General features: G+C 42.1%; 1 protein-coding gene across 17 annotated transcripts in view; it reads left to right on the forward strand.

Moving 5' to 3' along the window:
* SYNE1 (spectrin repeat containing nuclear envelope protein 1) overlaps positions 1-16,576 on the forward strand; it is a 479,896-nt gene that overhangs the window by 321,773 nt on the left and 141,547 nt on the right. For 12 of the 17 annotated variants that reach the window (XM_047769899.1, XM_047769909.1, XM_047769910.1 and 9 more), the window contains 3 exons: positions 2,844-3,038; positions 4,553-4,726; positions 8,951-9,142. In XM_047769899.1, the coding sequence (XP_047625855.1) occupies positions 2,844-3,038; positions 4,553-4,726; positions 8,951-9,142 (561 nt within the window). Of the gene's footprint in view, positions 1-2,843; positions 3,039-4,552; positions 4,727-8,950; positions 9,143-16,576 lie in introns of those variants that run through there. The other 5 variants (XM_047769912.1, XM_047769915.1, XM_047769908.1 and 2 more) reach the window with 4 other exon arrangements.

A 16,576-nucleotide genomic window follows, 5' to 3' on the forward strand; every position in this document is an offset into this window, starting at 1 on the left:
AAATACTCTCTTGAGAGCACACTGACGCATAGAGAGTCTTGACTCTCACAGTATGGAAATGAACAGCACTAGGAGTCCTAATTCTTTCATCACTTACTGTAGAACATTCAGAGAGCTGTTGCAGAGTATTGTGAGTTTGAAATAAGCTGGTTCTTCACTTCTCTGTAACATCTGGTTGGTCAATTCCACTGAGATTAAGTGGATGTGAAGACTCCCTCCCATTGCTTCAGGATTCAGGTACCTGTTTTATTTATTATGAATCAGAATTAATTCACCTATATGTGTTGGGCACCTATACTATGTGCACACTTGAAATAGACACTTTTTTTTTTTTGGTCTTTAGTCTTTTTAGGGCCCCACACACAGCATGTGGAGGTCCCCAGGCAAGGGGTTGAATCGGAGCTGTAGCTGCAGGCCTACACCACAGCCACAGCAATGCAGGATCCAAGCCACATCTGCGACCTGCACTACAGCTCACGGCAATGCCGGATCCTCAACTCACTGATCCAGGCCAGGGATCAAACCTACGTCCTGATGGATACTGGTTGTGTTCGTTAACCACTGAGCCATGGTGGGAACTCCTAGACACTTTTTTCTTTAATGTGGGACTTAGGGGTGGAGTGAATTACCAACATGTTGTGCAAAACCCAGCCATGTGATTGTGGGTGGCAGGGCTGGGAAGCAGATAAAAGGAGATTCTAAGAGCTCTTCTGAGCAACACAGATTTTGAAACTTTGGCACGGTAATAGGAGTGGGTGGGAGGTGTTGTAAATGTGACCTTGAGAGGAAAGGCAGAGAGGAGAGAGCAGAATGAGCGTGGCATGAAGTAGTGAGGGGCTCTTCTTGCCTGTACAGACCATCAGTGCAGAGAGACGTGATGGGGTCAGCCTCGTTATGGAAAAGCCCTTAAAACAGAGCAGATGATATGAACTTTATGTTTTTGGCCATCAAGTACCAAAAATGATTATAAAGTCTAAGAAAATAATTTACTGGACAAAAAGCATGTTGAATGTAAAATGAATAATAATGGTCTGTAAATTTATTCCAATCTCATTAAAATATCCCAGCAAATTCTTCTTTTTTTCTTTTGGCATGGGGAAGTTCCCAGGATTGAACCCGTGCCACAGCAGTGACCTGAGCCATAGCAGTGACAATGCTAAATCCTTAACTACTAAGCCACCAGGGAATGCCTCCTAGCAAATTCTTTGGTGGAGATTGATAAGAGAATTCAAAAATATACTGCAAACATATGGAAAAAATGTATATCTAAAATGGAAAGAGTCTAGGATAGCCAAAACATCCTTCAAGCAGGTGAATAACATGGAAAGATTTGTATCCTTTCAGAGAGTGAGACTTATAATAAAGTTTATGGTGATTATGATAGTGTGGTATTGATACAGGTGCCAAATGGGTCCGTGGAACAGAATGAGAAGCCAGAAGCACCCTCACACCTACACAGACACTCGGCTTATGCCCAAAATTATACTTCAAAACAGTGGGTTTAAAAAAAAAAAAATCACCTTCTCACTAAATGATACAGTGTCAATAAGAAAGAAAAAGAATTGTGATCGCTACTTAACATTAGACACAAAAATTAAGTTTGGGTGGATTGTAGACCTAAATGTGCAGATTTAAAAAAAAAAATTTAAACTGCTTCTCAAAGTATCTGCAGTATATAACTTTTTTTGTTTTTTGTTTTATTTTGTAACTCATCATAGATCAATATTTTAGTAAAATAAAATAAAATACTGCTCAGATATGTCAACTTCAGGTTGCTATAAAAATTTAACATTTACTGGAGTTCTCATCGTGGCTCAGTGGAAACAAATCTGACTAGCATCCATGAGGACACAGGTTCAATCCCTGGCCTAGCTCAGTGAGTTAAGGATCCGGCATTGCCATGAGCTATGGTGTAGGTCGCAGACACAGCTTGGATCCTGTGTTGCTGTGTCTGTGGTGTAGGCCAGCAGCTCCAGCTCTGATTTGACCCTTAGCCTGGGAGGCTTCATGTGCCCTGGGTGCAGCCATAAAAAGAAAAAAAAAATAGCATTTGTCTTTTTCTTGTAATGAACTAGAGACAAACCAGTTCATGGTACCATTTAATGGATATACTAGACTGCAACAAAGTGAACAGTTTCTGTTTATCAAATAACAGCACTAAGTAGGGAGGTTCCCTGGTGGCCTAGTGGTTAGGGATCTGGAGTTGTCACTGCTGTAGTGTGGGTTCGATCCCTGGCCTGGGCACGTATGCATGCCACAGATGTGACCAAAAAAAAAAGAAAAAGAAAAGAAAAGACATCACTAAGGAATTCTTTACCCATGAAGGGACAGCCACATAACAAATGGGAGTAGATAATGTACACAGAAAAATAAAGAGAGGGTAACAACATGGAAACAGATGACAGATTTTTCCTGTCTTGTATAATGTGAGTTTGTAATTAAAATGCAGTGCTGTTTCAGACTTGGGGAAATTCGGAGTGGGAAGAATGTTGAGGAGGAAGAAAGTGATGAGTTTTATTTTCAACACAGACTTGTAGACGCAGACATAATTGAGCGTACCCCGGCATGGATTACAGATGAACCTGTTGCAAACCAGAAAGATGAATTAACTTGTTCAAAGTCATGTGCGTTAACTGATACACACGGTCTTAGAATCAGATTTTCTGACATTCACTCGCGTACTGTCACTTACAGAGGCAGGTCAGTAGGCCCCCTGTTTGTTGGTTCAAAGACTTCCCAGTGGAGTATCTCCAGTCTCCTTCCCAGGAGACTCAGCAAGTGCCACGTCTCTGCAGTCCCCCCAAAATACATACACGAGAATGATTCCACAGTCTTTCCCCCAGGCTTTGATGGATGAGATTCTCATGCTCCAAGAGGAAATCCGAGAGCTGCAGGCGGCCCTCGCAGAGGAGCTGGTGTCCGAGGCCCCCGAGTCCGACCCCGCGGAGCAGCTGGCCTTGCAGTCCACGCTCACCGTCCTGGCAGAGCGAATGTCCACCATCAAGATGAAGGCAGCAGGGAAACGGCAGCTTTTGGAGGTAACGAGCCACCCTGAGGGCGCCCCCCCCACCCCCCTGCCACGTCCAAGTTTAACTCCTGGCCTGGCGTGGACAAGCCTGTGGGCAGCTTACGTGATTGCCATGTTTATTGCTCTCATTCGGAAGAAGCTGGCATTGTGTCGGGAAGGGCCTTGTGAACAGAGCCCTGTGTCAGTGTGTAGCCACGAATGCACCTTTTCACCCAGTTTCATGCAGAACTGAGACTGGACAGCAAATGCTTGGTAGACAGGAGCCTTGCAAAGAAGCATTGTAGAAGGTTCACCTCATGGTTTGCTGTGTTTAAATGCGAGCATTTTACGAATGGGGTTATGAATGAATAAACCCTTAGTCACCATCAGCCAATTCCAGCACATTGATTCAGGAAAATATTCTTGCAGTTCTGGTTCTCATGGGACTTAACCTTACTATTATTTAACGGAGAGATAAATTTTAGTCACAATATCATATATGTTGAAAATGTCGTTTTCCCTTTTGTTTGTTACTTTTAAATTCCTGACCCTAAACATATATGAAATTCGTATTGTCGATCCTGTAATTTAGAGTGTCCTTTTTCCTTGTATCTCTAGGCTCTAGTAGCTTCTCTGGCGCATAATCAGTTATTTATCCACGTGATATTATTTTATTTAGCTGCTGATTATGCCATAATTCAATAATCATCACCCTAGGGCGGGCTGTGTAGGCTAGTTCTCATTTTACCTTCTATAAAATTAGATCATGCATTCATGTATTTTCTTGTTTTGGAGAAATTTAAAATCAATGTGCCTCCTCTATTTCCTCTCTGTTTTAAACAATTTAATAAAAAATAAAGAAAATAATAGACTGTTAAAAAAATTTTTAAATATTTAGATTATCTTTAGAATTAACTTTTTAATTCATTGATATTGTCCCTAATCACACTATGAAGCCCTTTTGGAGTTTTGAAATGACATATTTTTTAATATGAATTAATTGCCATCATTAAAAAAAAAAAAAAAACAGCAAGCTAAACAAAATTTTTGAATTTTTGCCTTTGCTCAAGAAACTAATAACACTGGGCCACACCCTCCCCTAGGGGATCAGTTCCTGAAACTTCGTGGTGTGCTCTCCTGTGGACCGGATGTGTTCGCCACAGTCCCCACAACTCCCTATAGTTTCCCAGGCACTGAAATCAAGTAGCTGTTGATTTACCTACTGTCTTATGCCACTGTTTTGTTCTAGTCCTTAATCAGCTCTGTCATTCATGGTGTCGGCCTTGCACTATAGGTGTATTAGCTAAGAATGCTTAACTCTAGGCACACATTAGAATCATTGGAGAGGTATTTAAAAACAACTGATCTTGAGGCTCACCTTCAGAAATTCTGATTTAATGTGATGTGGAAAGCATAGGTACGTTTTTAAAGTTTCACAGGTGGTTGGGTTGTGCAGCCAGAGCTGAGACCCATTATTCTACTGTGGTTGAATCCCAGTGATTTTACCTGAGGGTCATCTGTCTTCCATTCTACTTAATTCATCAGGAGAAGTTAAATGATCAGTTGGAAGAACAGAGACAGGAGCAGGCCCTGCAGAGGTATCGCTGTGAAGCCGACGAGCTGGACCACTGGCTCTTGAGCACGAAAGCCACTCTGGACATTGCACTGGGAACACCCAAGGAGCCCATGGACATGGAGGCCCAGCTGGTGGACTGCCAGGTACAGAAAGGGCCTTGAAGGAATTTGCCAGCATCGCAAGTCACATTTTTTTTTTGGCTGTGCCCATGGCCTATGGGGATTCCTGGGCCAGAGGTCAGACACGCTCCCCAGCAGCAAGCTGGGGCACTGCAGTGACAATGCCAGACACTTAACCCACTGTGCCACTAGGGAATTCCACAAGGAACATTTCTCTTTTTTTGTCTTTTGTCTTTTTAGACAAATCTCACGGTATGTGGAGGTTCCCAGGCTAGTGGTCTAATCGGAGCTATAACTTCCAGCATACGCCACAGCCATATCAATGTAAGATCCGAGCCGGGTCTGCCTCCTACACCACAGCTTACAGCAACGCCAGATCCTTAACCCACTGAGCAAGGCCAGGGATCGAACCCATGTCCTCATGGATACTAGTCGGGTTCATTAACCACTGAGCCACAATGGGAACTCCACAAGGCACATTTTTTAACCTCAGAAAACATAATACTAGCAAAGCTTGGTTATATGATTCTTCATAACCCATATACTTTATATATTTAGAGAGTAGAAAAACAATACTATATTAAAGCTCAAATGAAATTCAGACTTGGACTTGAACTTAAATCTTTTGAAAAATTTCACAAGTAGTATCTACTCTTGAGAAAATCTTCAGTTTCCTGAAGGACATTTTTTACCAATGGTAGATGTCTAAACTCTCATGGTATCTACAGTTGGTGGCTAATGAGGAATACAAACCCAATGAGAAAAATTAGTATCTGTGAATCAGATGGTGGGTAAATACAACAGGAGGTGTCTCTAAGTGGCCTGTTGCAATTTTGATCCTAGTTCTGAAATATTATTCGGAAAACTTGGCAAAACTGTCAATTATAGACAGACAGACTGAACACGGGACGTTTTCTTCTTTTTTTTTTTTAAGGGCCGCACTGGTGGCATATGGAGGTTCTCAGGCCTGAGGTCTAATTGGAGCTGCAGTTGCCAGCCTACGCCACAGCCACAGCAACACAGGATCCGAGCCACATCTGCAGTCTACACCACAGCTCACAGCAACGCTGGATCCTTAACCCACTGAGCGAGGCCAGGGATCGAACCCACATCCTCATGGATCCCAGTCAGGTTCGTTAACCACTGAGCCATGACGGGAACACTGAGAATTATCTTCTGGAGCAGAGCATTTCCTCCCTCTGATGTGAGCTCTCTAGGAGTTAATGTTATAAGTAATGGCACTAAGATTTTTATTTTAATATTATTTTCTTACCTCTTTATTAGGGAAACTTTCAAGCACACGTAGAAGTATGGTGAATAGATGGTGAAACTCCCTTGAACCTCTCATTGAATTTCAAAGATTATCAACACAGCAGACTTTATACATGGAAAGAGTAGGTCTTAAAAGCTCTTTCGCTTAACAAACTAGCAAGTCTCTAGAAAACCTGGCCTAACACGAGAGTTCAACATCAGTATGCTCGACTTCGTACTTCTCCCATTTGGAATCAGAGGAAATATGCAAAAGCCATTCATGAATGAATGCTATCTTTTTTCTTAATCTGTAGTGTGTCCTTCTGGTCATCCCTTTTATGATTTGAGATGTGGGGGTAAAATTAATTATTACAATGGGGCTTTTAATTCTTTGGGCAACTTATTCATGTGTGTTCCCAGCATCTCTGCCTCGCTGGTAGGAAATAGAGGGCCATGTGTGAGTGTTTTCTCTTCTTTACATCATCTTTCTTAAACTCCTTTCCTGAAAAAGAGATGTCTATTTTTAGCATTCCCTTCTAGCACTCAAAATTACCTTCAAAATTATGTTTCCTCACTACTCCCACCTCTCCCTTTTGGATGTCTCTATTTTTATAGTTATGCATGAAGTCCGTAGTTGAGATAGTATATTTCAGGACTTTTACTAAGTATTGAAATGGTATTTTACAGTATTTTTTAAGACTCAAAGCATATGGAATCACACAAGTGCACAGTGGTTCCGCAGTCAATTAAACCTAGCATTTAAGCCAGTTAATTATATATGTATAATTATAACTGTGGCTAGTACACGGAATTAGGGCCCCATTTTGGCTTTTGGGGCCCTAGGTACTTGGCTTCCATGGGCCTCTTCTTCTATAAAAACACTAAAAATTGTGTTTGTATTTTACAACTGCTTTGGCGCAGGGACTAACATAATCTTGGGTGGTAGCATTAATATAATGTTCATTTTTTTTTCTTCTGATTTTAAAAGAAATTAAAATTAAAGCATTTTCTTGGGCCCCTAGAAGTGTTACGGGCCCTTGGCACTGTGCCAGCAATGCCTGATGGAAAGGGAGTCCTGGAGTTCCCACTGTGGGTCAGCTGGTTAAGAACCCTGCATAGTCCGTGAGGATGCGGCTTTGATCCCTGACCTTGTTCACTGGGTTGCCGCAAGTTGCAGTGTAGGTCACAGATACAACTCCGATCCGATGTTGGGTGTTGCTGTGGTTGTGGCACAGGCTGCAGCTGCAGCTCCAATCAGACCCCTAGCCTGGGAACTTCCATATGCTGCAGGTGCTGCCATAAAAAGAAAAAAAAAAAAAAAAAAAGGGAGAGAGAGGCAATCCTTAACAGAATGGTATTAGTTCCTTGAAAACAATACTCAGGAAATCAAGTCCCACCTCATGAAAATTTTCACTCTTCCATTTAGTTCTAGGTTTTTGGTTCACACTTATATTCTTAGAAATTGATGGCCGTGAGAGTTCTGGTCGTGGCACAGTGGTTAACGAATCCAACTAGGAACCATGAGGTTGCGGGTTCCATCCCTGGCCTTACTCAGCAGGTTAAGGATCCGGCGTTGCCGTGAGCTGTGGTGTAGGTCGCAGACGTGGCTTGGATCCTGCATTGCTGTGGCTGTGGCATAGGCCAGTGGCTAATCAGCCAGCTCCGATTGGACCCCTAGCCTAGGAACCTCCATATGCCACTGGAGTGGCCCAAGAAATGGCAAAAAGAAAAAAAAAAAAGAAATTGATGGTCGTAATTCTGGTTTTGTACAGGAAAATAAAATACCTTTTCTTATTAACATATAATTGAATATCAATTAGAAAATGCATTTCAGAGAGTTCAGAGTTAGCGAATATAAAAACAGAATAGTTTATGTAGAAAATAATATGGTTGTTATTTTTTTTTTGCTTTCATTGCTCTTTTTTGGGTTTTGTTTTATTTATTTTTGTCTTTTTAGGGCCACATCTGCGGCATATAGACGTTCCTAGGCTAGGGGTCTAATCGGAGTTGTAGCCGCTGGCTTACACTGCAGCCGCAGCAACACCAGATCTGAGCCGCATCTGTGACCTACACCACAGCTCACGGCAACGCCGGATCCTTAACCTGCTGAGTAAGGCCAGGGATGGAACCCGCAACCTCATGGTTCCTAGTCGGATTTGTTTCTGCTGCGCCACAACAGGAACTCCTGGGTTTTGTTAAATCTCCCCACTGAAAGAGGGGAGATCATTTTGCTTTTTTTCTGGATTTGGCGTCTATCGTAGAAGAAAACCTTGTAGCACTAGAGTGTTGTCACAGAAAACAATGGTAAAATTCTTAGGAAAACATTCATATATGTGAGCTTAAAAATATGTTATATAAAAAACAAAAATAACTAAAATCAAGTGAAAAGAGCATCAGTCTAAAGGGAAAAAAAAATCAACCTCCCAAAACAATGTTTGGAAAGAAAGCGAGTCCACTTTTAATTGATACAAAAGGGGGTTTCCACTGTGGCTCAGTGGTTTTAAGACTGCAGTGGCTTGGGTCACTGTGGAAGCATCAGTTCCATCCTGGCCCTGGAACTTCCATAGGCCACAGGTGTAGCCATTAAAAAAAATAATAATAACATAAAAAGGTTGATCATGTGAGGTCTTCACTATTATTAGCTACTAGCATAATCATCTAACACTAAAATAGTAAAATACTCCTAATAACGGGTTAACACTAAGGCGTGGTCTTTTGTCCTTATCTATACAAATGTATAGATAAATTGTGTTTTCCATATGTTTGTCATTATGTAATATCTCATCTCAAATAGGAAAAAATTCGGAAGCTCTGAGACTTTTTAAAATCTATGTACCATTCCCGAAGTTAGTAAAAAACAGAAAAACTAGGGAAAAAAATCATGGAGGTATATTCTTGTGGTGAAAGACACATGAAGTGTTGGGTTTCGCTATGAGACACGGTCTTTGCAGAGGCTGGCAGGGTATGTGAATTTCAGCCTCATTTCTGTTGTTCCAGAACATGTTGGTGGAAATAGAGCAGAAGGTGGTGGCCTTATCAGAGCTCTCAGTCCACAATGAAAACCTGCTGCTGGAGGGCAAGGCACACACCAAGGATGAGGCTGAGCAGCTGGCGGGAAAGCTGAAAACCCTCAAGGGCAGCCTCCTGGAGCTGCAGAGGGCGCTGCATGACAAGCAGCTCCACATGCAGGTGAGGCTCTGGGTGGGACCTCTTTGCGCCTGGCCTTTGCGCAGGGCAGGTCTGCCCCTCTGAGCATGGGTCACATGTACTTATGTACACACCTGGTTTACGCTCACTGTAGATTTTCAAACAGGTTTAGTGAGAACTCTGAATTCAGAGACTTGAGAATTGCACTGTTAAGAAAATGGAACTAGTAATGATCAAAACCTAGCAAATACATCACTTAAAATAATGGTTATGCATAGGTCATGGATTAAGACCTGTGACGCTTTTATTTCTCTTTTTGTTATTTCTTTTATAGTCTACTTTTCAGATATACTCAGACTGTTTTATACAGTGCCCTCAACTTGAGACTTGTCATGTATTTAATTGAACCTTTTCGCTAACATGTAATGACCCTAATAGTGATTTTTATTGTATACAACTAGGGCTTTTTGGGGATAGTATTTGCCTGATATATCTTTTAAATTTCGTTTGATTTCTCCCTTTCTGTGTCCTTATAGTTTAGATTTTTTTGGGGGGGGGGCACTCTCATGGAGTATGAAAGTTCCCAGGCTAGGGGTCGAATCAGAGCCACAGCCACAGCAACACAGGATCCGAGCTGTGTCTGTGACCTACACCACAGCTCACAGCAACGCTGGATCCTTAACCCACTGAGGGAGGCCGGGTATCAAACCTGCATCCTCATGGATGTTTGTCAGGTTTGTTAATGCAGAGCCACGGAGGGAATTCCTAGATTAGTTTCTTACAAGGAACATGTATCTATACTTAGTTGGTTTTAAACACTTATCTAATCAGAAAACATCTGACTTTTAAAGGGAGGTGCTAGTCTATTTAAATTTATTGTGATTATTGATATGATTGACCTTCAATATCTTACTTTTTGCTTAATATTTTTTTTTGTCCTGCTCTTTCTCTTCCTCTTTCTCCTGAACCTTTGTTTCTAAGTGATTGAATGCTTTTCTTTATTTTTTCCCTCTGCTTTTTACCATGCACATCTAATAAATTCTAATATCTCAGACTCCTTCCAGATCAATGTAAGAAATTTAGAATACATTCACTTGATTTCTCCTCAGGCACCTTATATTCTGTTATTATCTAGTGTTTTGGTGTTTGCTCTTTTTTAATCTCTACAAATTAGATATTACTATTATCTTACACAAAAATTAAGCAAATATTTATTGAGAAGCTACTATGTGCCAGCATCTCTGTACTATATGATAGAGGGAAGGAGCATGGGCAACATCAGTCTATATCTGAGTATCTATTTATTCCATCTTCAAGGGATCTTTGGGGAGACAGATAATAAATAAAATTAAGGTGCATTATTCTAAGTTAGAAGATGATAAGGGCTATAGGTGCAGTACCACAGGGAGGAAGATCGGGCAAATTGGGGCTGGGTGGATTTGCGGTTCTACAGCGTGGCCCAGGAAGCCCGCCTCAGGTTATGTTTGAAGGAGTGAGCCTTTGGAATGTAGAGGAAGAGAGCTCCAGGCTCTGGGGGAAGCAAAGGCAGAGGCTCCCAGGTGGGCTTCTACCTGGCTTGTTCAAGGAGCCCAGCAGCTGGAGTGGAGCGAGCAAGATGAGCGAGATCAGACAGGTAACAGGGGTCCAGGGTGCAAAGGACCTTGTCGGCATCCTACGGGTTTTGGCTCTTACTCTGGGGGGAATGGGAAGCCATCGGAATGTTTGGGGGCAGAGGAGGGACGGGATCAGATTATAACCCCTGTTGGAGACCAGGGTGGAAGCTGAGAGACCAATTAAGAGGTTAGAGGTGATGAGAAATGACCAGATTGTGGATAATTGGGGAAATGGAAAAACTCTGAGGAACAAAACTGGGGGCAGAAGTCGTCGTCAGGTCAATGGTCTCGTTTTGGACAGACTGGGTTTCAGAGGCCGGTCCGATGTCAAGCAGTGGTTGGAATTCAGGAGACAGACCTAGACTGAGTCATTGGCCTCCAGGCGACCCTTAAAGGCGTGAAATTCCACAAGCTCACCTAGGGAGTGAGGAGAGATAAAGGCTCCAGAGGTAAAAGCTGGGAAGATGTGGAGGAGCCCACCAAAAAGAGAAGAAGGGAGACACCAGCGGGGTGGGAAGAAGATTGAGGTTGGGGGTTTCTGGAAGCCCCTTGAGGGTAAGTGAGATCAGACGAGAACTGAGAACTGACAACCGGTTTCAGCAGCTCGCACATCTTCTGTGACCCCTACAACAAGGTGGTCCAGTGAAACAGTGGAGGCCAAAAGGAGTCTGAACTGAAAGTGGGAATGGAGAGAGGATTGGAGAGGAAGACTGCAGGGGACTCGGGAGTTTCACTGTAACAGGGAGCAGGGGAGTGGAATGGCTCTAAGAAGCAGGTTAAGATCCACCTGTTCCATTTTAAGATCAAGAGAGTAAGGACATGTTTGCAGGGAGATGGAGATGACGCCGTAGAGGAAACACTGAAGAAAGAGGAGGGAGGCTGCAGGAGTAATCTGGCGTGGAAGGGAGAAGATAGGAACAAAGGAGAGGGGGTGGTCTTGGAACCAGTGTCGGGAATGCGGGAAAACATCTGTATTTGAGCACAGCGCCTGGCCGGCAGAGGCGCAAACGCTCTGGTGGGAACTTAACGGACAGTGATTGCTTCTACTTTCTCAGTGTAATGGTTTTTCTTCTTTTTTTTTGGACTAAACTACGTGTTTTCAGTTCTCTGCTCGTTTTAGGATTCTGTGATCTGGAACATCAAACCGAGGCAACAGAAAGCGTTATAAGCAGTGGAAGAATTTCTTAAGATGACTGGCTTATTAAAAGGCAACATAGGAAATCCACCACTTTCCTCTGTATAAATTGAAACTTAAAGAAATAGTATACAATCATTTCCCATCTATAACATAAAATATAAAATATTTGAAATTTCAACGTTTTAAAACCAGAGTAATAAAAAATATGATAAATGTTTAGACAGGAATAGACTATTGTAATGATGTCAGATCTTCCTCCACTAAAACCTAAATTTAAGTTATTCTTAGCTAAAATGCCAACTGTATATTTTTAAAATGCGACAGAATAATACCAGGTTTACCTGGGTAAAATAAACATGAAAATAACTGTAAAATTCTTAACGAGTTATGAGTTAATTATGTTTATATATTAAAATACAATATTACAATAATTAGAATAGTTTAGTATTGGCACAATAAATAATTGAATAAAAAATTAGACAGAATGTATATCTCTGAAAAAGACCTCAGTATATAAGGGAATTTGATTAATTTCTAAGGCGGCATTTCAAATCAGTGGAGAAAATATCATTCCTTGTATAAATAATAATAGGCAAACCACTTGAAATATGATAAACTAGATTCTCTGTCCCATTCTTCACAGAAAAAAAATGCATCCTAGATAAATCAAAGATTTAATGTCAAAATTGAATCTTTAAAGTTCTGGATGTATGAGTAGTAAAAAAACAAACAAACAAACTTAGGGAGTTCCTGTTGTGGCACAGCAGAAACAATCTGATTAGATCCACGAAGATGTGGGTTTGATCCCTGGCTTCACTCAGGGGGTTAAGGATCTGGGGTTGAAGATGTGGGTTTGATCCCTGGCTTCACTCAGGGGGTTAAGGATCTGGGGTTGCCTGGAGCAGTGGTGTAGGTCACAGATGCGGTTCAGATCCTTCATTGCTATGGCTATGGTGTAGGCCAGCAGCTATAGCTCTGATTTGACCTCTAGCCTGGGAACTTCTATATGCCACAGGCATGGCCCTCAAAAGACCAAAAACAAACAAACAAACAAACAAAACCAAAAAACTTAGGATGGGAAAGACCTTTGCTAGTATATCCAAAACCAAGTATTTCAGTTTCTTTAAAATTACTACACAGAAATGAGATGGTTCTGTATGAACAAGAAACTATTAACCAAATTAAAAAACATGGACAAATAAGAAGGACACCATGTAATTCACATGACCCGGAATTAATTCCCTTGATTTCCAGAAATCATTTGTAAGTCAGTAAGAAAATAAAAGCAGGTTATCTAATGGAAATATGAACAAAAGATATGAAGAGATAATTCAAAGGAAAAGACATGCAGGTAGGTGGCCAGGGAATACATGAAAAGATCTTTGAGCTCACTATTGAATAAATAAATGCAAATAAAGACAAAATGCAACTTTTCATCTTAAATTTACATACTTTAAAATGCACACACAACCTGACTTTTAAGGATTAAAGCCAAAAGCAAACTATTAAAAGTATTAAACGAAACCAGAAGGGTTTTCTCACTGGGAGAGTATCCCACATTTCTCTTAGGTTTATAAAAGGTATTGTCAGAGTTCCCAGGTGGCTCAGCAGGTTAAGAATCCAGTGTCACTGCTATAGCATGTGTTTGATCCCTGACCCAGACATTTATGCATGCCCAGGGCATCGCAAAAAAAAAAAAAAAAAAGAAAAGGTATTGCCAATCTAATGCATAATTCTTCCCCGCCCCCACCATTTTTTCCTCCAGTGTTGGCATGTGAATGAACTTAATCTCTTAAGAACTGAAACAAAGGGAGACTTCATTGTCTTCCTCTGGGATAGTTGACCTTTATGAATTTCCACTCTGCCCTATGCCTAGAAGCAGGTAGGAGAGGAAGGAGCAGCCTGATACACTGGCACTTCTAGGGGTTAAACAGAGGTTGGGCGGTGGGGGCAGGGGACAGACTGCGAGTGAAACTGGCCCAGTTAGGACCTTGGCAAGCTGGTCTCCTGTCAAAAGAAGCTGTTCTCTGCTCCAGCTATTGTCATACGAGAACTTACAGGCAGCATTGCTAGGCCTTCCAGAGAAAGAGTATTTGGATTGATACCTAAAATTTCCCAATTTTAAAACATTGACATTTAATTCTAATTTTTTTTTAATAATTTGTGTGCCAAACAAAGCATATCCAGAAGCCAGGCTTAGTTCTTGAGCCATCACTTTGGAACCACAACTCTAAAGTCTGCCCAGCCTGGCCCCCGCAGTTAACTGAGTAGGTAACTCTGGGGCAAGAGTCCTGAACTTCCCCCAGTTTTTCTCCCTGAGGAGTTTTCTCATATGTAAAACAGGGCTAACAGTGGTATTTAACGTTTAAAAAAAAATTCTCCGGAATTTTAATGCACATGATGCTTACAGCGAGTGCCCCAATCTCAGTATTAAAATACAGCAACTGTTTGCAAATCATATTCTTTGGGAGGGAAAAAAATCTCCTGACCTGCTTCAAGGCCAGGTTTGAGACTGCTAGGGCTGGGCTGAGCGTGGTCGTGGTTGGCTACCTGTGGTCCCACACCCAGCAAATCCTGCCCAGGGCCACAAAGATTCTTCACATTGACTAAACGACAGACCCAGCCCACAAGTGTGAGCTTTCCTGAGGATACTGTTAGGGAAAGGGCAAACAGGGAAAAATGTGGCCGTGTTTTGCTGCACTAACATTTATTTTAAAATATCTATAAATTCCATCATCTCTTTCATCTCAGGAGTTTCCATTGTGTATTGATTTTTTAAATACAATCAGAGCTAATGAGATTATCTTGCCAACTGCAGGAATAAAAAGAGCCCTGTTTATGTTATTATTGCTGGAAAAAGGATCATTTCCTGGAGCAGAGTTGATCTGAAATTAACTAATGTTAATCGGGGGGGAAAAAAATTGTTCATGGAAGGTAGATGTCAGTGCAGATGTGCCCTTCATTTGGGGTTTGCATAATTCAGGAGATCCGGAATTATGGATCCGGATCCAAATTTCATGCGTGGCCATAAGCACATCATTTCTCAGGGCTCCTTATCTGTAAAATGGGCATGTCTATTATGGCCATTCTCTTGAACCAAATTGGACTTGCATGCAGTGAATAATCTGTTTGGTTCCCTCCACCCCACCCCCAAATAGTTTCCTTTTCTATATGACATGTAATAACTTCTCTCAAGGTACATGATATCGTCCTTTATAATAACTTCAGACCATTTTCACACATTATCATCCATCCAAGGAGCAGCGAGAATGCCCCATATAAATAATGAAATGCTTTATAAAGAAGTGTTTTATTTAATGTTTAGCATTCTCCAGTCCTCACTAATCTTCCAAGGAATGTTCCTGGCAAAAATGGGGACGCTTCTAGTATTTCCAAAATAAACAGCTTATGCAGCCCCACCCAAGGGGGACCCTGGGGATAGAGGCTGCTCTATTTCCTATTTCCTAGATAGGTGAGAGAACTCGTTTCAGACTCCAGAGAATGCAATCACCATTACTTTGTTTCTTCTGTCAGTGCCTTCGTGTCCCAAGGGGAAAGGGGATGAAATTTGAATGGATTCTTAATCATTTTTGGCTTCTCATGGTCCAAGTATTATGTTTCAAAATGATGAAATCAGCGAGAAGAAAAATGCCCTAACCGAAAAACCAAGCCTAACCACAGGGAAAGCACATAGCAGGCATCTGCTTTTGATGCTGCCTGTTTCCTTTTTTTCTGTAGCTGTGGATTCAGGTTAGTCAACTAGGACTCCCCTTCTTAGACTCTGTCTTAGAATCCGAGTGTGGACCTGAGCATGTAAATGGGGTGAAGCTGTTCTTAAGACCTACCCTTGCGATTGGTATTTTTCCAAGTACACATTTGGTGTGAGGAATTGGAAATCAGAGCGCTCAGTCAGACCATAGTAAGGACAGCGAAGGGTGAGCTGGTGCCCCCAGACACTCCTGAGGGCATCTTTAGGCGGAGCTCCAACAGCAAACCTTTGCTGAAGAGCAAAGCAGAGAAGTGGCTGGAGCCCACAAAAGAGAGTCAGCAGGTGGTGGCCTCGGCCCCTGTTTTGCCAACCGGGGCTCTGACTGGGCACAGCTTTCCCCCTGTTACACTGACGTCTTTGGGGTCATTCTTTTGACCTGCTGTTTCATCCTTGCCTGGAAAAGCCAGCATCTCTCAGAGCTTATTCTGCGTGGATAGGGCATTCTCAGAGGGCGGAGGCCCTGCTTCATGCAGACATGTATGGACTTCAGTCCTGGGATGATGCCCAGCTGCCCCTAACCTCCCAGCTTCAGGAAACTCCCTGCTTCTCTGGAAGAGGTGCTCCTGGGAGGGTGGGGCGAACTGAACTGAGTGTCACTGGTCACCTGTACTCAAGGTCCTACGAAGTGCAAATAGCTTATTTTAGACCAATGGCACCTCGTTGTTGTCCTCCCTAAACGACGTTCTTTTACTGCGGAGCTGGACTGTCTTCAAGGGAAGGAAGTACCTGTGAGCTAAGGTGGCTCGGAATCTGGGAGAGGATGACATGTCACAGTACCTGTAGGTGTCACCGTTTCCTCCAGGCACTTCAAGCACCGATTCCAAGGTTGCAAAGTTCCCGATCTTAGCATTATCGGAAACATGTGACAGTTGAATCAGGAGGTTCTAATGAATAAGACAGAGGGGAAATAGACTATTTTCCTGTAATAGTGGGTGTAAAAGTCTGAGACTAGGAGT

This window comes from Phacochoerus africanus, chromosome 2 (genome assembly GCF_016906955.1).
Source record: "Phacochoerus africanus isolate WHEZ1 chromosome 2, ROS_Pafr_v1, whole genome shotgun sequence".
Classification (NCBI taxonomy): domain Eukaryota; kingdom Metazoa; phylum Chordata; class Mammalia; order Artiodactyla; family Suidae; genus Phacochoerus; species Phacochoerus africanus.